Genomic DNA, 22,545 nt, shown 5'->3' on the forward strand with positions numbered 1-22,545 from the left:
TCTTACACTATTATTTTCAATTGTTTTTCTTTATACCAGAGCCAACCTAGCACATCTGTGATTTAACCCTTGCAAATGTCTATGAGAATTACTGTTTCCTCTTTACTGCCCTGCCAACCACCCAAGTCTGCCCTCCCAGCACCCTATACCAAGATGTATATAAAAGTCCACTTAGATGATCTGTTTGTCTCTAACAAAAGTTCTTCTTTTCATCTGTTCTTCTTTTCAAAAACGTTTTTATCAAATAATATGGCTTCTCAAAAATGTGTATTACCTCTCAATTGACAACTGATAAAATCCAAAACACTTTGTCCCACCTGAGAGGCTCTTAAAATCTGGTATTATCCCTTAGCACCTTGTAAGTACTAGCCATTGTGCTAGGGGTTTTGAATAAGAAATATTAATACAGTCCTCACAACCTTGAGAATTATCACTCTCTCATTTGCAGACAAGGAAACTAAAATTAAGAGAGGTTAAGCACTTTCCAAAAGCCACAAAAGTAAGAGATGATAGACTTGGGCTTAAAACATACGTCTGTGTTGTTCCAAACTTATACCCAGAGTACAATGCTGATTTCCTAAAATGAAATATGCATTTTGCATTTCATACTTCCACTTTCTTTATTAATTAAAGGAAAAGGGAACCTACATTTATTGCATACTACGAGGGACTGTACATGTGCTACCTCACTCTAATCTCAAAACAACCAATAAAAAATTCATTATAATGAAATATTCACCCATGTGGAAATCAAAGTTTAGAGACGTTAAGAAACTTTCCCCATGCTACAGGGCAAAAGTAGTAGGCAGAGCCGTATTTGATCTACTTTCTGAAGCCATGCCCTTTCCAAATCTGTGTGATACCTCATACTTCTCTAAACTTAATTTTGCCTTTTCCCAAATCCTTTAAGACAGGTGTTGGTAAACTTTATCTGTACAGGGTCTGATAATAAATATTTTAGGCTTCGTGGGGCCTACAGTCTCTGCTGTAACTACTTGAATCTGCCTCTGGGACATGAAAACAGCCATAAATAAGGGTAAACAAAGGAGAGTGACTTGTTCCAGTCGAGCTGTATGTACAAAGCAGGCGGGGCCAGACTGTCCAGCGCTGTGGTTTGCCAGTTTCTCCTCGAAGACATTCTAGTCTCTGGTACAGACTCACTGAACTCTTTTTCAGCTCTATGATTTTGCTTTGATATTCTCTCTAACGTGAACACTTTCCCGATCCTCACTTGTATTTATCCTAACTCAGCTTGTCCTTCGAGTTCCCGTTGCTCCTCTACCGTGACATTCAGGCTACTCAGACAGCAAACTCTCACTCTTAAGCCATGCAGCAATATCAAGAGCTCAACACTCAAATTTCTGTGGCTGTCTCAGGCAACTGATTATCTCAAGTGGGCTCAAAATAGGAACAATGGCTCATACATCTATATTGGGTGTAAGATTAACATAGACTGCATATTACACATTCAATGGTTAAGTCATCTCACTCATAAAATATAGAGTCTGAAATCTCTAAGATAATTTTAATTTTACATGAGCAAAAAAATATATATATATATTTCTTCCTCTTACCTTGAATACTGACTGCTTCATGTAATTAAAACACTTTCATTACAAGAACAGTAGAATAATAAACCGAGTAGATGCTTACTGGAATAGGAAGTAGCGTCCATCTTTCCAACTTTAACTGGAGAACCAATGCTTTTCATCTCGAGACCAACTTCATTCCAAATTGGTTCCAGTTTTTTACAGTGGCCACACCATGGTGCATAAAACTTGTTTGAAAAAAAAAAAGAGAGAAAACCACTAAGATACTGTGCTACTTTGGGTATCAATCTTAATTTTAAAAGAATCTTTTACTAAATGATTGGATAATAACTTATTTTAGACAAAAAGTCTAAATATAATTTTTAAAGTGGTTTCAAAATAAAAGAACACACATATACACAAACTAGACAGGTCATCTCCTAGGATATACCTCAACAAAGATACTACTTTAAGTTTAAATGACTACTGACATCTATTTAAAGTAGATGATTTACAATAAAGCATCTTTGCTCCCAAGTATGTCCATATTATATATAAAATTAAACCACCAAATACACTTCATATATCATATGAACACCCCTTAAGTGTTAATGATAAAATTTATTTCTATTACAAAAATTCCAACACAGGAAGCAGGTGCCTCTGCTGTTCTAAGCGTAACCACTGGTAAGATGTGGGGATCATCAGGATGGCTGGTTTGGTACAGTGACAAGTCAGGCTGACGAAACTAAAACCCTAGTTCGTTCCTCTTCAGAATCACCAGATGGCTGGGGTGGCACTTAGGTTCCTCCAGTGAAATAGTGTAACAAACTGCTTGTTGTACTTTTATGAAACAAGATTTATCTCCCTTTTAATATTACACTATGGAAATGTTCAAACATATACAAAAGCAAACAGACAGAATTAAACAAGGGACCTTTATGCCTCATTGCCTGGCTTCAATGACTGTCAGCTCTGCCATTCTCACTCCATCTCTTTTGCTGCCACTCTACTTTTTTACTGAGGCATGTCAAAATAAATCCCAAACATCATAAGGTTTAAATACATTCAAAACGTCAAAGTGAGGAAAGGAAGATGAAAATCTGATTTTGTTGACTACTAAGATGAAAATACGATTTTGACTGCCAAGTGATATTAATATACTCAATCTCTTGGATAATATGAAAAAATAAGAGTGAATTCTGTAATAAAATCATACCGTGATCTCCCTCAGACATAATCCACAAGTGGACCTCACTGAATTTCATCATTCCCCTGCCAGGAATCCTAAGGCTTTGAGGTTCACTTTAATATAAAAACCCAAATGGTACTACCTGAGCAAACAAAGTGGGTAATATACATTAGTACTGTCTATTACATATTGGGGTGAAGAGAATGCAAAATAACACTTAAAATGGTAGGGGCAGTTACTTAATACAAAAAGTTTACATACTCACATCTACAAGCCAAATGTCATCCTTTCGATTTTCTTTAAATCTAAAAAACAAAAACAAGAAAACAAATCTTTGATTGTAGGTTTCCACTTTACAACTGAATAGTACAGGTAAAGATAATAAATTGATAAATATAGGAGCATAGAACAAATTCTTTTAATAAATTTTTATTTTTACTGAGAGACCTCTAGATCTTATCCATTAAACATCTTAATAAAAGTAGAGAAATGATAATTAGGAGTAAAGGGTCAAAAAAAAATTAAAGTGGGACTTAGTAGAAACACCAACAGACAAATGCTTTAGCTTGTAGCCCCTCTTCTCCACTTATACCTGTACATTAGAGAGCAGACCTGAGGGGTTAGCCTTAGAAGGGCCTGCGTGCAGGACTGGTCCCTGGGTGGCATCTGAGAACTTGAATTTCAGGAGGGTTTCCCACCCTTTCCTGCTAAGGGTGGTTCACTGGTCTCCCACTGTACAAACAATGTGGTTTTGTGATGAACAGCCACTTTCCTTCAGGGAGTCTGGAATTTTGGTAATGGCTAGGCAGAGGGGTGCTTGCATGGCCGATCCCCAATAAAAATTCCTGGGCAGAGTCTCTAATGAGGTTCCTTAGTAGGTAGCGTTTCACACTTGTGGTTGCACCTCCTGATGAAGAAATTAAGCACGTCCTGTGTGACTCTACTGAGAGGACTCTTGGAAACTTGTTCCTGGTTTCCCCTGGAATTCGCCCCACGTGCCCTTTCCCTTTGTTGATTTTCCTTTGTGTTCTCTCACTGAAACAAATCATGGCGCTGACTTCCACGACAGGCTCAATCCTCTGAGTGTTCCTAGTCAATCAGTGAAGCTGGGGGTGCTTTGGGGAACCCTGACACAATACTCTACAAAGAATTTTCCTAAAACACAGTTCTGATCATGTTACTCTTATTTGACATTTTCTAGGTCCCTTCCCACCACTTACAAAAAAAAGTACAAATTGCTACACTACTCTGGCTCCAACTTATCTTCCCACTCAAATATAAACACCCAATCAAATATATATGATTATATATTTGAGTATATAATCATATTCAAATGTGAGTATGATTTCCAATCAGACTATGGTACTTACCACAACTAAACTCACAATGTTTGACTTTCTACATTCTTTCATATTCAAATCCTATCCAGCCAAAAGCACTGCTAACTCTGTAATGCCTTCCTAAATTCCTCAAAGCTAGAAACCATCTCTCCATATCATCTTTACCCTCTTTATGATTCTCATCAATTTCCACACGTTGTAGTTACTTACATATTATCCAACCATAGATACACTAAGCGAGAAGGAGTGTATTTGTTTCATCTCCTAGTGCCTTGCACAGTGGTCTATATTCAATTTGTACTGGATGAATGACAAAAGTTCTCTGTGGGGATATTTTAATAAGATTCTTAACCCTATAGGTAAGACAAAGAGAACATATCCCCATACCATAGCTGTTAGGTCCAAAGATGTTCACATCTACACAACTGCAACAAAGTCTGCTGTGTACCACGGACAAGGACAGCGCCCTTAATCAACCCCCCAAATATTTTGGCTTGGCTCCCCTGTGGTTTATAGTAAAAAATTCTATTTTATATTCATCTCGTGGGGCTACCCAGGAAAGTGTCACGGCCACCTTAAGCAAGTTGTTGAACCAGAGCCCTCTAAATGATGGTCATTATTTTTGAGGTCTTTAGATAAAACCCCATGCTCTGCACCCAGCGACCAATGTTGGAGGCTGCCGTCCCCACCTCCTTGATGTTTAATAGCCATCCTCCTCTCCCACCAATTTGAGTCTTTGGGAAGGAGTCGAAGGGTACAGAAGTCCCTTACAGGGCCCCACATGGAGTGGAAAGTGTCATAATTGTAGAAGGGCGTACAATTAAAGGAAGGGGCAGACGTGTTCGCACATGCAGGGTTAATGAGAAGTACCGGACTGGGGAACTGCTGCCTTCAGCCCCCAGGCCGCTTGCCTGAGACGTGTAATCCAGGCCGTGGTAATCTTATCCCCTCCCATCCGCTGATTAAACCTGTCCTTTAACTGTTCATTAAAATGCTCAACACCCCTGTGGATTAGGGGTGATACGGAGAGTCCACCGTATGCCCCACGACTGAGCTCACTGATGTGTAGCTTGGACTGCAAATCCAGGGCTGTTACCAGATACAGCGCTCTCAGGAATCCAGAACAGGAAACAAATGTCGTCCTACAGGGCCTGACAGTGTGGCCCAAGTCAGTGGAATGCGTGGGGATGGCTAGACAAAGTGTCAACTGCAGTCAGGATCCGGGGGATGCTATGGTGGGATGAGGTGCCTAGTGTGTTCTATCTGCTGAGAACGCCCTGGCCCAACGTGAGGTGATGTGCTCCTGGGTAGTAACGTTTAGCCTTGACCAGGGTCTGACAAGCGGGACAGCTTTTTCATGCTGGTTCAGTCTTCCCACAGCAGTGGCAATCTGTGCATGCCAGCTCAACCTACAACGGTGTCTGAATTTCCAAGGGCCATCCTCTTGTGGATGAACTGGAGAACAATTCACAATTCAGTTCCTGTGTTCCGCTGACAAGCACGGGATGCTCACTGGTCGTTTCCCTTTGTCAGCACAGGGGCCTTCCTGGTGAGCAACCACGGAGGGAACAAAATGCTCAGTAGGGGCAGAACCGATCTTCATCCCAACGTCCCATCCTCACAGGGGGTCTGCTTTATATGCCACACAACCAGTGGCCGAGCCCTCTGCCAGCGCCCAGCGAGTCAGTGAACACACAGCAGGGCCTATGTGCGAGGGCTGGAGCAAGGCGCAGGTGGGGGAACGGCAGGGCAGGTCTCAGTCTTCCACACTCTGCATGAAGCTGCCCACTGTGCAAAGGTCCTTTACCACGCTTGGGAAGGACAGGTCTCTTTCAGGTTGGAAGTGGGCTGCACCCAGTTCCATCCCAGGAGGAGCCATCAGTGAACCAGGCCCATAGGTGGTATGGGAGGTCTCTATGTCTGGGTCCCCCATGGGCCAGAAGAGGCAGTGGCTCCTTGGCTGTTACTCCTGGGAGGTGGAGGGACACTCGGGAGACCTTTTCACTGAATTGTGAGACTCCAGCTGAGCTCCTGGAGGTGACATTCCTAGTTCATGAGATTCCAAAGCTATCATTCTTCAGCAACATGATTAGAATATCTGCTCGTGAGTCTACTACCACACTCGTCCACCAACGGCCAACAGGCCAGTAACTGCCTCTCGAAAGCTATGTATCTTTCAGCCAACTTGGGGGGCTTACCAGGTCTGTGCTGGTTTGTGATGTCGTCCTTCTGCCACAGGCTCCCATCAGTGAACTGAGAGGTCGTTGAGATGTGTAACTCAAATGGCAGATGTGGACCAGGAAGACCCAGGAGAAGGGAAGCCTGGTGGGCTGCCTAAGGGCCTCTAGAGCATCCTGTTGGTTGCTGCCCAACTCAAAGGCAGTGCCAGATCCCTGCACGAGTTATGTGACAACATCAGTAGCCCAATAAGCCCATCAATCCCTGAGCCTTTTTTATTTTGGGGGTCAGAAAGGGCCAAGAGTTTGGTAATGATCTCCTCTAGGATGAGATGTTGTACTGCTTCCCAGATCACCCCCCAGGCATCTCAGCTGTTACACTTTGTCGGTATTAACAGCCCAGCCACGTTGCCACCTGTGAGTCATCATGGCGTCGGGTCCTTGTTGGACAGTGACCATGTCTGGGCAGTCTAGGAGCTGGTATCAATATGGTGGAAGGTCTGTGCTCCCTCTAGGAGGTCTTCCAGGTCATGGCCTACCTACTGAGAGCAGACAGCCAGGCAATTGAGATAAGCATGGGCTATTAAAGGTGTGTTGAATCCATTCCAAATGAAGGAAACTGATCCTTATCAGCCCAGTGAGGACACATGCTGGCACCTGACATCATTAAGGCCACAGACCAAGCTCCCTCTAGTAGCACCTTCCTGATGTCAGGTACCACCATGGTACTGAGCCACCTGTCATCAATGTTGAGTCTCCAGGTACCCAAGGCCTTGTGCACAGGCCAGAAGGGGGTCGGGGGCTGGGGTGGGGCTCCTGAATAGAAAAAGGCTCACAGAGCACTCTGGCTTCCTTCAGCTCAGTTATTTCTTTTACTCACCAGGCAGCCAACACCGTTTTGGGGAGACAATGGCACTAAGAGCTGAAGGTCGGGTAGGTTCAGTCTTCCAGCGCTCCAAGAAGATGGCCTTAAGTGCAGCAATCCGCACTGGGGCTTGGGGACCAAGGCAAGCAGCAGCACACACAGCTAATACATCTACGCCAGTTACCATGGTGAAGAGGAGGGGCCCAAAAGTACTCAGCCAGAACCGGGCCTGGGCAAGCAGGCTGGTATTGGTCATCACAGACTCAAAACCCGAGAGCATTATACGTATCCTCCTCCTCCTGGTAGCAGGGCTCGTAGGGATCATACTCACCTGTATACTGATATCCAAAAGACCCAAGTCGTGCAATTCTCCTCCACCTCCCCAATGAACTCTGACCTTGGCAGCCCCCCCCGGGAGAGAGAGGCCTCAACCGAACACCCTGTCAAGGTCTGGGTAAAGGTTTTGGGACTCTCTGACTTGTCTCCAGACTCACTAGGCAGGCTGGTGGGCGTAATTCTAACAGCCACAGGGCTGTCATCACGCCGACCTTTGAAAAAGCCCATCAGACCCCTCACAGGTTGGTACCTGGCCATGAGGTCCTTGGTAAGGAGCCCATCACTCTCCTCCTCTGAGAGCCCTGCCGCGCAACCTGACTCGGGGCTTCTGGAAAGGCTCTTGCGTGGGTCGGCCCGGAGAGGGCACCCAGTTCCCGCTTACTGTCACTCTGTGCTGGTCAACCTTTGTTCTCCTCATGGTGGCTGCTTTTTCCATGGCCAGAAATTTGTCACTTAAGGCTTGGACTGTGTCACAGACTGACTGACCTGACTTCATAAGGAGGCTTAACTGGGTCCAGTAACAAACAGGAACAGAAAGGACAAACCTAGAACTCTGAGTCTGGTTAACAGTCTCATCACCCACTGTTCCTAATCCCTCACCACAGCCCCAGGAGACCACCAGGAGGCTTGCAGGGCCACTTCAGCCTCTGTGAAGGTGGGCCAGATGTGTTCTTCAGTTACCGGAAACTCACTACAGATGGGCCCAAACCGTTAGTTCACGTAGCACCCGGCCGAGGCAGGTTAGGGTCTCGGGCATCTGCACCCGCCTATCCCTGCTTCTTCCTCCTCCTTAAGCAAAGTCACGCTGTTAGGGTGTTCTTAAGGATCAGGTCTAGAGCGACACACCCTTCCAGGCACCATGAAGCTTAACAAAATCACCTCTGTGTTAACCATGGTTTCCCTGAGACTCAAAGGGCCTCTAGAGCATCCTGTTGGTTGGTGCCCAGCTCAAAGGCAGTGGCATAAACAATCCACTAGGGCGCCCCAATACCCATTAGCAAGGCTGCTGAGTGCCCCGTGGGACCTTTGGGCTTTCCGCTCCTCCAGAGCAGGGCCGTGCTCAACTGACCACCCTGCTGCTGCACCAATTCTGCTGTGTACAGGTGGTTAATTAGGACAACAAGCCGAACTGAAAGTCACAATCAAGACTCTACTCACTCACTACGACGGTGCAAACCAAGAGGCAGCAAGAACAGGTGCCAGCTCCTCAGTGTTCCATTTTTCTGAGTGGAACTGGAAGAGGCGAGGGGGCAGGCGAATGCAGCACAGTCAGAGAAACTCAGCTCACTGTTGAGGAGCCCTGAACCAAAGGCTTCTGGCTCTCTCAGGACCCATGGGCAGAGGAAAAGAGAAGGGAAGGACAGGAGTGGAAGGGTACTGAGTCCAAGTGGAGAAAAGAGCCTCAGCCACACCGCTCAATAAGGAGTTTCCCAGAGGAGGCTTTCCTAAGAAATGCCTTACATGAGGCCCCCAACAAGGAGGCCTTCCAAAGAGGCAACTGGGCCTCTTTGAATGGCGTTTGAAGACACGCACATGAGCACGGCTGCCCTGGGGGCCTGAGGCTATGACTACAACTCCCTCCAGAGACTGCAGTGCATTGGCTGTGCCCCAAGTCAGCTGTGGGAAGGGCAGCTTCCCGCGCGGGAGGCCTGCCAGGAAAAGCCTTGTAATTGCCTATGGTCAGGCCTGAAAGATCAATCACGCGCAGGATTTTGGTCTGAGGCAGCACTCCTCACCTACTATAAGCGAGGCCTTGTGATTAATGCTGTGTTACTGCGTGGTGACCAAATTCCAGCCCCCACTCAGTAGTGACTAAGGCCAAAAGACTTAACAAATGTACAGGTAAAATGGTAAGATAGAAGAGTTTGCCAATTTTTTATTCTTATAACTGTTCATAAAACTCTTGAGCACAATCCCATTTCATACATATATAGCACTTAGGGCAACTCCTGGAACAAAACTGGTGCTACATTAGCATTGCTCATTACTGTCTCTGTTATTAAAAGATTACATTCACACTTCGTAGTACATTCGAAACTAATATAACACTGTAAATCAACTATACCTAAAAAAAAATCTACCTCCATACAGAATTAGCAAATTATGTAGTTTTGATTAAGTGCTCAATAAAACAAGTGTTATTTTTAAAAATATTAGATTCATACAAATATTCAGATAACATCACAGTTGGAAGAAGTGAAGATACCATTTTAAAAAATATATACTCACGATTCATCTAAATCTTCTACATATCCTTTACAGAAAGCCATATCAAGTAAAAAAACTGAAAAAAAAAGACAAAATGTATACAGTATAATAAATGCTGATTTATCTTTTGGCTTATATGCTTATTCACCTATAAAATGCTTTTAGTTTCTTACAGCCTACCGAAAAACTCATCATTCATCCATCCCAGAGCACAAATGATGCAAAAGCATAAGTACTGTAGTTCACCTGTTTAATAAATATTTACGACCGTATGGTGACAGCAAGTTCTATGTAGGCTAGTAAATCTGAGACACTTAATTTCTCTTTAAATATATGTTTATTTTCATCCTATTTTTCCTTTTTACCATTCCATCTTTTTGGAGTAGAGATGAAAATTGCTCTTCTTTATTTCTTTTTCTCTAGTAACAATTATCTTCTCAGTATAAACTTCAAACGCCATTCAAAATACCGTTCCTCCCGCCCCCAAATTGATAGAAACAAAATTAAGCTACGCTCCTAATACTGATTACAGAACAGTGCCTGGCACGTAGAGAGAACTAAACGGCTGCTGTGCAAGTGGACACACTGAGGTGAGAACCAGGGTACCCGATGCCGGCCGGAGAATGAGAAAGGCCAACACGCCCGCTGGTCACTTCTCACATCGCACAGCCCACGGAGGCCCGACCAGGACCCGTCCTTGAACCTCCCTCTCATTGGCCCCCGCGTGGGTAAAGATTCTTCAGATGTGACAAGACTCAGAACCTAAAGGCAAAGCAGGTTTGGCCACCAGCTGGGAAGGCAGCATCCTTGACACCCATCGACGGAATCAGCGCTCCTGAAACTTCCTGCCGCACCGAGAACGGAAGCAAACGGAAGGCGCGGATGCACAGCGAAGCTGCGCCGGGGAAGGACCCTAAGGCGTCCGCTCAGTCTCGGGACCCAGAACCCGAAGGGCATCTCGGCGGCCCCCAGGCCTCTCCCCACCCCGGGCCAAGACCCTGCCAGGCCCCCGCACCCGATCCCAACGGGGGAGGGTCTCCGCGCCCGCCCGCATCGCCCCGCGCGGCCTTTACCTGTAGCGCAGAATCGCAGGGCGGCCCCGCGTCTCCGAGCTGCCATGCTCGCCGCAGAGGAGCTGCAAGAGCCGACTCTGCGGAGCGGAGAGAAAGAGACACCGGCGGCCGCCCCCTGCGCTCCCGGAAAGGGAAGCCGGTTGGCTTGGGCGGGGAAGGGACGCTCGGCGGGGGCGGGGCAGGCCTGCCTCCGCTACCCTCCCAGGACCCCTCCGACCTCCGCCTCTGAGCATGCGCGGAACTACGGCGCCTGCGCGGAACTGGGACGCCTGCGCGGTCGCGTCCTCAAAGCCTCTGCTCCCGGGACCGCCTCGGGGAGCGTGGGAATCTAGTGTAGGCGACCTTTCCTGTGGGGGCGGAGTGTTGCGTGAGTGTGCGTGGGGGGTTGGGGGCGTTTCCGGGAAGTTAAACACCTGCTAGACTTTGAGCGGAAGCTGAGGGAGACTGGCAACAATGATTGAGGCTGAATCCTGCCGTCTCTTTCACCTGCTGCTCTTGAGCAGTTAGCAATCAAATTCGTGAAAAGAGGTGGGTGTTAGCAGTGGGTAGAAAGATGGAAGGCTCTGGGTGCTGCGTGACCTTACATATGTCTCCAGAATGAATTTGGAATTTTCTTTGTCCCTGTTTGCAAAATGCGAGGTCTGTCTCATTTTGCTCCATGAATGCGTTTTTGCCAAGAGTCCCCTTTAAAAAAGTGTTTCTCTTGAAGCCTGAAAACATGAAGCTGATCATGGAATATTTTTTTTTTGATGATTCCAGTATCCTGATTTTTGAAATAAGTAAAATACTTACCATAAAATATTTATATTGCTATCTGTTTTTCTGCATAACAAAAGTAATTTATAAAAGCGATCTAGTTTTATACGGTAGTGACTGCTGTGGGAACTACATCTGACTTAACATGAAACTTTTATAGGAGGAGAAATAGCAGAGGATATAGACTAAGTCAATTATTGAACGTGTGTTATGAGAACAAATTGATTATGATGTCAGCCCATTCACCGTAGGTTCAAAATTCCATCAGGCAGAAAGCTCATAAAACACTGCTATTCCTAATGACTAGAAGATTAAGTTATAATCTGATTGAGAACAAACCCTAGGTTTCATCCCTTTTATGCATACAGCATAGTAGCCAGTGCAGGCATTCAGCAGATTCAAATACATATATTTTTAAATTGAGCATCTAGTTTATTCTAAAAGTTTAACATATGTAAATATTTAATCCTCACGAAAGTTCTCAAAGAAATAGTGTAAATGAGGACCAAGGGGCTCAGAAACTAATTTGGTTAATAATTTAAAATGATGGAGTTGCCATTTGAAACAAAGTCCCAGACTCCAGAGCTGGAATTTTTTCTGTAACAGGACATTACCTCTCAGGATTTCTTTCTGCCCTGGAATTTTCTCCCTCTCTGTTGCTTGTCTCCTTTTTCAGTCATCCTACTTTGGCTAATGGTACAAATGTTTGACCAATTTTTCTGGAAGTTATGCTTTTTCTTTTTCAATGAGACTACTAGAAAATTTAAAACTACATATGTGGCTTGCATTATATTTCCATTGCACACTGCTGACCTAGACAACCTGAAAATAATCAGAATAGAGCATTGATCTGAAAATGGTCGAAACAAAACAAACTTTTTAAAGGTTTTTGTATAGAAAACAGGCTAAATTTACAAATGCTGAAACTTGTGTTTAGTAAGTTCATAGTACAATATGGAATACATTTTTAATTAAAAATGTGTGTTTTTCTGTCTCCAGTGGTGATGAATTTCCTTGACATTTAGAAGGTTCTGTATTAAATATGACATGTTTTTAGGAACCCTTTCAAATGAACTACATATTATACATATATATGCCTTGTGTGTTATACATACACATCCTAACCAAAAGGCATGTACAAGGATGTCTATAGCAGGTCTATTTGTAATTGTAAAAAACTGAACAACTCAAATGTCTAATAGCAGAATGGATACTATAGCAATGTGCTATGTAGTAATAGAGAATGAATTAACTTTTGTGGAGGGAACTCCATTTATGCATCTCATGAACAAAATGTTGAGCAAAAGTGAGAAACCAGGCCTTCCCTGGTGGCGCAGTGGTTGGGAGTCCGCCTGCCGATGCAGGGGACACGGGTTCGTGCCCCGGTCCGGGAGGATCCCACATGCCGCGGAGCGGCTGGGCCCGTGAGCCATGGCCGCTGAGCCTGCGTGTCCGGAGCCTGTGCTCCGCAACGGGAAAGGCCGCGACAGTGAGAGGCCCGCGTACCGCAAAAAAAAAAAAAAAGTGAGAAACCAAAGAAAGGTACTCACTACATGATACGATTTGAGCTTGAAGCTCAAAAAACAGCAAATTAATCAAGAGTGTTAAAAGTCAGGGGTACAGCTAATGTTTTGTTTCTTGATCTGAGTGCTGTTACACAGATGTGTTTACTTTGTGAAAATGCATTGAGCTCTGCCCTTATGGTTCATGTACTTTTCTGTATATAGACTCTAACAATAAAAGTTTAAAAATAAGAATAAAACTGTATTTTTTTAAAATGGAAAGATCATTGTACAGCATTAAAGCGATGCTTCTCATATGTAGTAAGCATCAGTTACCTGGAGAGCCTGAATAAACACAGTTTCCAACCACTCCTTACAGAATCTGAGTCAGTAGTTCTGAATTTGTATTTCTCAAGTTCCGGGGTGATGCTGTTGCTTCTGGTCTGCAGATCTCATTTAGTGGTGTTGAGGGAAAATAAATTCAGAAAATACTATTAATTTTTAGATTGATTTGTGTAACATATATGAGGAAAAAAACTAGAAATAATTACATTTTATAGTTGTTGTTTCTTGATGTTTAATGGTTTTATGGTTAATTTTAAATGACAATTTTATTTTTTATTTTTTTTTTGTGGTATGCGGGCCTCCCTCTGTCGTGGCCTCTGCCGTTGCGGAGCACAGGCTCCGGACGCGCAGGCTCAGCGGCCATGGCTCACGGGCCCAGCCGCTCCGCGGCACGTGGGATCCTCCCAGACCGGGGCGCGAACCCGGTTCCCCTGCATCGGCAGGCGGACGCGCAACCGCTGCGCCACCAGGGAAGCCCTAAATGACAATTTTAAAAGTTTTATTTTTAAATGTCTCAGTTTTAACTTCTAATATGGGAAATATTGTTAGATACAGCCCACATTTTTTAAAAAAAGGTCTTTGGAGTCCTCGGTATATTTTTAAGACTATACAGAGGTCCTGAGACCAAAAGTTTGAAAACAAAGTAGAAATTTATAAAACTCTACATTCGACAAGCAGGGAATGTATACACATGCAAAAAGTAAGAGAAAATCATATACCTAGTGTATCATAAAGTAAGTTTCAACAGATTGAAAAAAATTTGTTATTACTAATATATTCTTTGACCACAACACAATTAGTTTATAAATCTATAACAAAAGAAAATATTACCCAAATCTAGACATTTAAAAACACAAATAACATGTTTGAAAATGATAGGAACTAAAATATACTTAGAACTAAACAAGAAAGGAAAATATGCTTATTAAAATTGTAGGACGGGAATGTTAGTTTTCATTATTAATTATTCACTCATTTAACAAACTTTGATCAGACAGTTATTCTGCTCCAGGCCTGTGTGCTTGGGCCTGATGATATGTAACAAACCAGGCGTGATACGTGATAAACCCTGCCCGAAGGTTACTCACAGTCCTTGGGAGAGCAACACAAGGAGAGGATTATAAAGCAAGGGGGGGAGGGCTTCCCTGGTGGCGCAGTGGTTGAGAGTCCGCCTGCTGATGCAGGGCACGCGGGTTCGTGCCCCGGTCCAGGAGGATCCCACATGCCGCGGAGCGGGTGGACCCGTGAGCCATGGCCGCTGGGCCTGCGCGTCCGGAGCCTGTGCTCCGCAACGGGAGAGGCCACGGCAGGGGGAGGCCCGCCTACCACAAAAAAAAAAAAAAAAATTGTAGGATGCAGGAAAATCTGTACATTTAGAGAAATTTACAGATGTAAATGTTCTTTTATTTTAGAATGAAGAAGAATGAAAATTAGTGAAATAAATATTCTCTTTAAGATGTGGGAGAAACAACAGAAAAAGAAGGCTCGAAAGATAAAAAGAGACATTCATTTTATTTCATTGTGCTAGGAACTGTTCTATGGGCTGAGAACATAGCATTGAACAAAGTGGACTCTAGTAAAGTTTATTTCCTAGTGGGTTATAAGAGTTATCACTTATGGCACATATATAGTCAGGCTGTGTTCTAAATGCTTTAAACCTTAACTCATTTAGAGAGATAGGGGAAAAAGATACAGTAGAGACACTCAAAGAAGTCCTAAAGTGTGTTTTTTGAAGCAGTCGATAAAATGGGTACATTTCTTGTTATAGTGAATCCAGAAATAGAGAAGACATGAAAGAGGATGAAGAAATGAAAATACATCTAAAGCATTCAGAAATCACCAGGATACAGGCTGAATCATACTTCAGGCCCAGGGAAGTGGAAGTCATTTTAATCTTGGACCAGTTAAAGTAAGACAGCTCCTTCATTCGTCCCATTCTTATTCCCTACATACCAAGTCTTGAAGAGTCAAGGCCCAGTTAGCTAGCTGGGAAAGGCAAAAAGAGAGAAGGTAAATCAAGACCCTCTATCTCACTGCAAGTTTCCAGCCTACAGCAGTCTCTTGGAGGGGAAGGAGAAAATGTTGCCATTATTGATTATTCAATAAACTAACTACTAATTAATAATATTAGGACCAAAAAAGGGGCATAAATATAGATAGCTGAGATTTAAAAGATCAACTTTATCACAATATCTATGAAAAAATAAAATCAGAAAGTTATAAAAATTCAACATACCAAGATAGATCCTAAAACTAAAAAGACGGTAATTGGATAGCCATTAAAGAAATCGAATCAGAAGTTTGAAATTAAAAAGAAAATATGCTATACAACTTTTAGGGAAAAAAAAAATCTGTTACAAACTCTTCCAGAGAATAGAAAAATAGGTAACACTCCCCAGTTGGTTCAATAAAGCTTATATAAACTTGGTAACAAAACCAGAGGAGGCATGGAATGAGAAAGGAATTATACAGGTCAATTCATTCATGAACAAAAATGGAAAAAATTTCCAAATAAAATATGATCAGACCAGATCTAGCAAAGCACCAGAAAAACAAACGTGGGTTAACATTAGGGGGGGAAATTAGTGTAAATTTTGCATAGTAACAGATAAAAGATGAAAAATATGTAGTCATTTAAATGATTAAATGCAGTGAAAGAATTTGATACCTATCAACTCCCCAATCATAATAGAAAATTAGGAATAGGACCATTCTTCAGCATGATGTGCTGTGCAGGTTAATTTCTGGCAGACCTGGAATCTGTCTGAACTGTATTGCTAAAGTTCCTGCATGACACTAACCTCTGGTTCCAACACGTGAAACATGCGGATTAGTAATGTCGCTTTTGTAACCATGGTTTGGAGGAGTTTTAGGGTGGTTTTTACGAGCTTGTCAGCATTGTTTATTGGCAAGAATGAGATTGATGATTTGTATCTCCCCCCCTGGAAACTTCTACTGTTAAGGCCGATTTTGTAGCAAGAATATGTGTATATGACCAGCAAAATATTTTATAACCCAGTGATATTCCATTTTGGGCTCCCTAGTTCCAAGGCATTCTATGCACGTGTAGATCTTTCTGATCCAAGAAAGAAAGTGCTTACAACCATGACCCTTATAGAAGATAGAAACTTGTACCAAGCCTTCCCAGACCCCTGGCTATGAGATAGTCTTTGGCAGTGATCTGAAACTTTATTTCAACACTATAGTTATATTGTATCCTTTTCCTATAGTAGAGTATAAATTTATAAGCATTGTTATTTCGGGGTCCTTAGCAGTCAAACACTCTTTTGGTACAGTTGGCATTAGACGTGGGATTGCTTAGTAGACTTCTGACTTACTTTTTGCTGCAAGTGTGGCTTAGGCATTATTTAGAAAGAAAAAGGATGATTCTGAGAAAGGGGATGAAAATGAAATATTGGTGCAGAGGTGGTTTCCACACTTGGTTTGAAGTTGCACAGGCTTTGAAATCAGTTACTGATTATAAGACTTTCCATTGCAATCTAGAAATGATAGAACCTAAATGCCAAGAGCGAGCAAAATTAGAAGACAAGAGCAAGCTGATGGCAGGTTGGCTAAATCCGTTACAGTTGAAGCTTTTAACATTAGCAAAAGTAAAGGTTCAGAATATCCTTGGGTTGAGTTTCATCCTCTTTGGCTAGCAAGTGGAGCTCCAACCACAGGAACCTGGGCAGTATAACTTCTGATGGGTCAGTTTAGCCTGGGAGACCCGCTGCAGCCAAGAAGGTAGTCCAGTCAGGGCCAGTAGATCATGGAGGGCAGGAAGCCAGTGGAGCAAGGGATTAATTAGTAACAAAGTGGAGGTGTTTTGTAAATTGTTACAAGCGCTGTCCTGATGACCCTTGTTAAAATGGCTCCTGAGAATTTTAGATCAAGCTGCAGTGTCTCTGGCTTGGAACACTGTTGAGTAGAGGGGGATGTTTGCATTCATCCCTGATCCTCTTGGCTGCTATCTTTGTGGGGATAGTTCTAGGAAAAATCATTGCTGACGAGAGTGGATTAGGACAGGAGCTATTCATTCCTAGAATGAATAGAAGAGAAGAGTAATTGCTCTGTCCTTCCCTTGTCATTGAAATGTCAGTATCTACTGAAGCTGCAGGAATGCTGCTGATGCAGGCAGTGCTGGACTGGCTCTGTGACAGTGAAACAGACTCACTATTTGATGCCCCTCACCCAGGTTATGATACAAGGCGTCCCACCATCATCGACACCATATGTGATTTTGCTCTTGAGATCTCAGAGGATGTAAAAGAGGCAGTTGTGGATCTTTAATCCCAGCTTCCAACCATAAGACTTCAAGAAAATACAAATGTTAGGGTTTTACCAAAAAAAAGTAATCAAAACAAGTAAAGGGCAAGAATTCATGACCTAATGGTGTGGAAGTCTTTAGATGGTTAATTTAAAATGGCATTAACAAGGAGGAAATTGGATAGAATTTTAGATAAAGCCAAGGAAACACAACTGTCTCTCCTTGAACTTCCCAAGATATAAAAATATCAAAGCAGAAATGCTTGTCTTGTCCAAAATTAGGGGAAATTCAGATAGAGAAAGGTTCTCATGAGCCTACAGCATCGAGTTTCCAAAATGCACACATTTACTACTAAGGCAAGGTATGGGTTTTCTATTACTACTTCCTGAAACAAGAGACTTTACTATCTCATGGTGCTATAGATGAGAAGCCTAGTAAGCTTAGCTAGTTTCCTTGCTCCAGGTCCCACAAAGCCAAAGTCAAGGTGTCAGAAGGCTCTGGAAAAGAACTTACATGCTCATTCCAGTTGCTGGTAGAATCCACTTCCATGTGGGTGTGGAACTGCAGCCCGCTTCCTTGCTGGTTGGTGGCTGGGCGTTCTTCTCGGCTTCTAAAGACCACCTACATTCCCTGATTGTGGTCCCCTTCAAAGCCAGCAGCAGTCGATCCAGCCCTCATGCTTCAGATCTCTCGAACTTTCCCTTCTGCTGCAACTCTCTGGATTCTGCCTTCCTCTTCAGTTTTCAAGGACTCACGTGGCTACACTGGGTCCACCTGGATAATTATCCAGGATGTTCTTGCCATTGTAAACTGACCTGATTAGTAACCTTAATTCCATCTTTAAAGTCCCTTCAGGGAAGTGCCTAGATTAGTTTTCACCTGAATCAACAGGGTATGTGAATCTTGACAGGACATCTTTAGAATACTGCCAACCACAGGCAGGAACAGAGGAAGAGCATGACATGACGGATGGGCTCTCCTGACCAATCCCTGTGCGAGAACCAAGGTCTTTTACAAACGTGTGGGTGAGATGGCCTGCCGATGGAGAAGGAACTCTTTTAGGTCAGCTGGATACAGGAGCACTGCCTTGGCCTGCTCGTGAGCCCCTTGGGGAGGTGATAGAATTAATTTAGGGGAGTAGAGAGATGCTACTCTAAGAAGAATAAAAATTAAAGTCATTAAAAGTTGGAATAAGTGATTTTCAAAATTCCGCTGTGGGGGTAACTTCCTCACCTGAATGTATCATTGCTATCTATGTAGTCATTGACTAAAAATCCTTCCCTGTGCTGAGTAGAACAAGGAAGATAAACAACTTGTAGATCTGCCCTAAATCCAGTAGTAACTGGATTTGAATAATGGGGGCCCTTAGAGTTTTGAAGTGGTTAATTTGAACCACTGTCATGTGCCTACAGCCACAAAAAATTACCGTCCGAATTAAGGACAGGTGTGTTGATCCCACACCCTCCCTCCACAGTAACCTGAGGTTGCCCGTGAGGAAGACGATGCATCGTGGAGGCTGACCCAGGGCTACAGGAGACTCCAGTAAACAGCAGCCCTAATAGCTTCTGCAGTCCCCAGTATGGCCCAGACTATTCAACTGCTACACATGACTCAACACGCTAAAGATGACCGGTTTTCCATAGTTGGCTGGGCTAATGCCTTTTTTCAATATCGGTTGCTAGGGAGTGTCATCAACAGTGTGCATTCATGTGGAATTTTTTCCAGTGTACATTTGCCTCAAGGATGTTTGAACTCCCTTATGTACTGTCACAAGTATAGTGAGGCAGATCTAGTGTAATACAACTAGATTACAGTGTTCTAGTGCTCAATAGAGATGACATTATGATTATTTCTGAAACAGAGAATCAACCTGAAAGCAACTTTACTATGATCATATGACTGATGGAAGATGGTTTATGAACCCCGAAAACAATCCAGAACCTTGCATAGACTGTAAACTTCGGGAGGATTATATGGGCTGGAGTGCCCTGTGATACACTGCAGACCACTAGGAATACATTGTTCTTGTTCCCCAACCTCCGTTATTAGACTAGACAGGAGGCCTAATGCCTAATGGGCCTACTTGCTTTTGGAGAAATCATATCCCCCACTTAAAGACACTATTGGGCCTAATTAATTTACATCACCTGGGAAAAGGTCATTTTTGGTTAGAAGCTTGAACAACACAAGCCTTCTTGAAACTGCAGAGTCTGTAGCTCAAACTATCCTGTGTGGACCGCAATGGACTGAATTGTGTTGGAGCTTTAAATTCCTATGTTGGAGCGCTAATGCCCAATCTGATGGTATTTTGAGGTGGGTGTTTGTGAGGCAGTTAGGTTTAAATGAGATCACAGCGGGCACATGATGGAGTTAGTGTCCTTATAAGATCAGGAAGAGACCAGAACTCGTGCTCTCTCTCTCCACCACGGGAGGATTCAAAGAGAAGACAGCCACCTGCAAGCCAGGAGGAGGGCCAATACCAAAGCTCAACCATGCTGCTCTCCAATGTTGGGTTTCCAGCCTCCAGAATTGTAAACCTCTGTTGTTTAAGCCACCCAGTTGGTGGTATTTTGTTCCAGCAGCCTGAACTGACTGAAGTAGCTGGTTTCACAGGTTCTCATCTGGAGAGGAATTTACCTCAAGATGAATCATACCTCACATCTCACCCTGCCTAATTTAGATGAGACTTTGGACTTATTTAGAGTTGATGCTGGAAGGAGTTAGGATTTGGGGGGCTGTTGGGATGGGTGAATGTATTTTGCATGCAAGAAGGACATGAATTTGGGGGATCCAGAGGCATAATGTTATAGACCGAATGTTTGTGCCCCCCTGCCAATTCATATGTTGAAGCCCTAATTCCTAATGTGATGGTATTTGGACATGGGGTCTTTGGGAGATAATTAGGTTTAGATGAGGTCATGGGGTGGGTGGGGCCCCCATGTTGGGATTAGTGTTCTTATAGGAAGAGGAAGAGACAGGATAGCTCTCTTTCCCCCATATGAGGAAGCCGCTTGCCTTCCAGGAAGAGAGCTTTCATCAGAAACTGACCATGCTGGCACCCTCATCTCAGACTTCCCAGCCTCAAGACCTGTGAAATAAATGTCTGTTGTTTAACCCACCCAGTCTATGATATTTTGTTAAAAGCAGCCTGTGCTGACTAATACAGACACCAATGTAGAAATGATATTCAAAGTGTCAACCACCCTGCCTTCATGCAGACTCAAGTCTTCTTGGCAAAAGCCCATAATCGTGGTCAACTAGAAAATTATCTTATACTGCTCAGATATACTGTGGTGTATTTCTTTTAAAGATAGTTACTAGCTACTTATTGGGTGTTTACTATGACAGCCCCATTAACTGAAGAACATAAAATTATATCAGCTGCTGAATTACCCCCATGTCATGAGTAGTATCAAAAAAGCATCCCAACAAGAAGGGAAATGTTGAATTCCTTCATAAAATGGAAGCGATATTACAGCCATGATACACAGTGGGACTCAGCCTATCCATAACTTATTCATGAGCAAGTAGCCTGTTTTCCACTAGGACCTCCGAAAAGGCCATCTGAAGACTTGTCTGCTGCTCTTACTTATGGGCCTCATCATTCCAACAATGTCCCAAGGATATGAGGGACTTGGCCTGATTCACAGGTGGCAGTTCCAGAATGGAGAGCCATGGCTCCATGAGGAAAATAGCTGTCCTGTGTCCAGCAAATCACAAACCCTTCACAGAAGAAGGCAAAAGCAAGTCAGCAGCCCGGTGGGCTGAGCTACAGGCCCTATTCCTGGCAGTAAGAGAACTGGACACAAGTGAAATCCCCGCAATTACATGCTTATTGAATCTTGAATGGTTGCTTATGGACTTGCAGCTTGGTCTGGTAAGTGGACATAGATAACTGAATGATAAAGGGACCCCTGTGTCACGTACCATTCTTCAGAAATCACTATGGCAATCCTGAGTGCAGATCAAAGTAGAACTCTTGCTCACCAAAAATTCTTTCTGGTTTCTGAAGGTGACTGGAATCAAGTTGATGCTCTAGTTCTATCACTTGAAGTGGCAAAGTGGGCCCAGGAAAGGAATGAACATAGTGGAACTCAAGCCATGCAGTGATGGGCTGAATGGCAACATATACCACTGGGCTCTGCTGAAGTTCAAATCGTTCATAAAATTATGATGCTTTCCAATAGGAAAAGCAACATTTGCAGCTATTTCTGAGAAATATTCCTAGGGGAGAAGGTTCAGCACATAGCAAATTACACTGACTCTTTTCCTATTCTTCCAAGAGGACTCAAATGGAATATGCAGGTGTGATATTTATTCTTGATTTGCCTTCGTATACTCAGCAACTGAAACCACTGCTGCTAATAATACCCAAGGACTGAACTAAAGAAATAAAAATACTGGGCCAGTTTGGTCCTCCTAGTTATTGAGTTAGCCAAAAAGTGCCTTGAGTTTTTAAGTAAAAATAAAAGACACGTTTTTCATTTTCACCAAGAACTACTGAACAACGTATTCACCCTTTTCTTCCACTACCTTCTGCCATTTTTCAATGGAATATGCAGGTGTGATATTTATTCTTGATTTGCCTTCGTATACTCAGCAACTGAAACCACTGCTGCTAATAGTACCCAAGGACTGAACTAAAGAAATAAAAATACTGGGCCAGTTTGGTCCTCCTAGTTATTGAGTTAGCCAAAAAGTGCCTTGAGTTTTTAAGTAAAAATAAAAGACACGTTTTTCATTTTCACCAAGAACTACTGAACAACGTATTCACCCTTTTCTTCCACCACCTTCTGCCATTTTTCAGGCAACTTCATAATTCCATCTCCCCAAAACTTTTTATCTTTTTGAGCAAAGGACTGTTCAAGGTGCCTTTTACAGTTTTCCAGGGAATAGAAATTTTTTTCATTAAGAGAATTTTGTAAAGACCTAAGTAAGTGGAAATCCGAAGGTGC

General features: G+C 43.3%; 1 protein-coding gene and 1 long non-coding RNA gene across 4 annotated transcripts in view; one reads left to right on the forward strand and one right to left on the reverse strand.

Annotated features, from left to right (window-relative positions):
- Nucleotides 1-10,879, reverse strand: part of TMX3 (thioredoxin related transmembrane protein 3) — a 44,022-nt gene extending 33,143 nt beyond the window's left edge. The window contains exons 1-4 of one of the 2 annotated variants that reach the window (XM_024133907.3): nt 10,721-10,879; nt 9,669-9,723; nt 2,987-3,026; nt 1,654-1,777 (exon numbers count right to left, since the gene is read on the reverse strand). In XM_024133907.3, coding sequence (XP_023989675.1) covers nt 1,654-1,777; nt 2,987-3,026; nt 9,669-9,723; nt 10,721-10,766 — 265 coding nt within the window. In that variant the 5' untranslated portion in view covers nt 10,767-10,879. Of the gene's footprint in view, nt 1-1,653; nt 1,778-2,986; nt 3,027-9,668; nt 9,724-10,720 lie in introns of those variants that run through there. The other variant, XM_007121545.4, reaches the window with a different exon arrangement.
- A 159-nt stretch (nt 10,880-11,038) lies between these two features.
- LOC102990869 (uncharacterized) lies at nt 11,039-21,275 on the forward strand. 2 transcript variants are annotated; one of them, XR_448740.4, is made up of 3 exons: nt 11,039-11,248; nt 15,092-15,232; nt 19,065-21,275. It is a non-coding gene; the product is annotated as an uncharacterized lncRNA (long non-coding RNA). The 2 variants fall into 2 exon arrangements; XR_003677325.2 differs by having other exon boundaries at nt 19,452-21,275.
- Nucleotides 21,276-22,545: the final 1,270 nt, after the last annotated feature.

Source organism: Physeter macrocephalus, chromosome 19 (genome assembly GCF_002837175.3).
Source record: "Physeter macrocephalus isolate SW-GA chromosome 19, ASM283717v5, whole genome shotgun sequence".
Lineage (NCBI taxonomy): Eukaryota > Metazoa > Chordata > Mammalia > Artiodactyla > Physeteridae > Physeter > Physeter macrocephalus.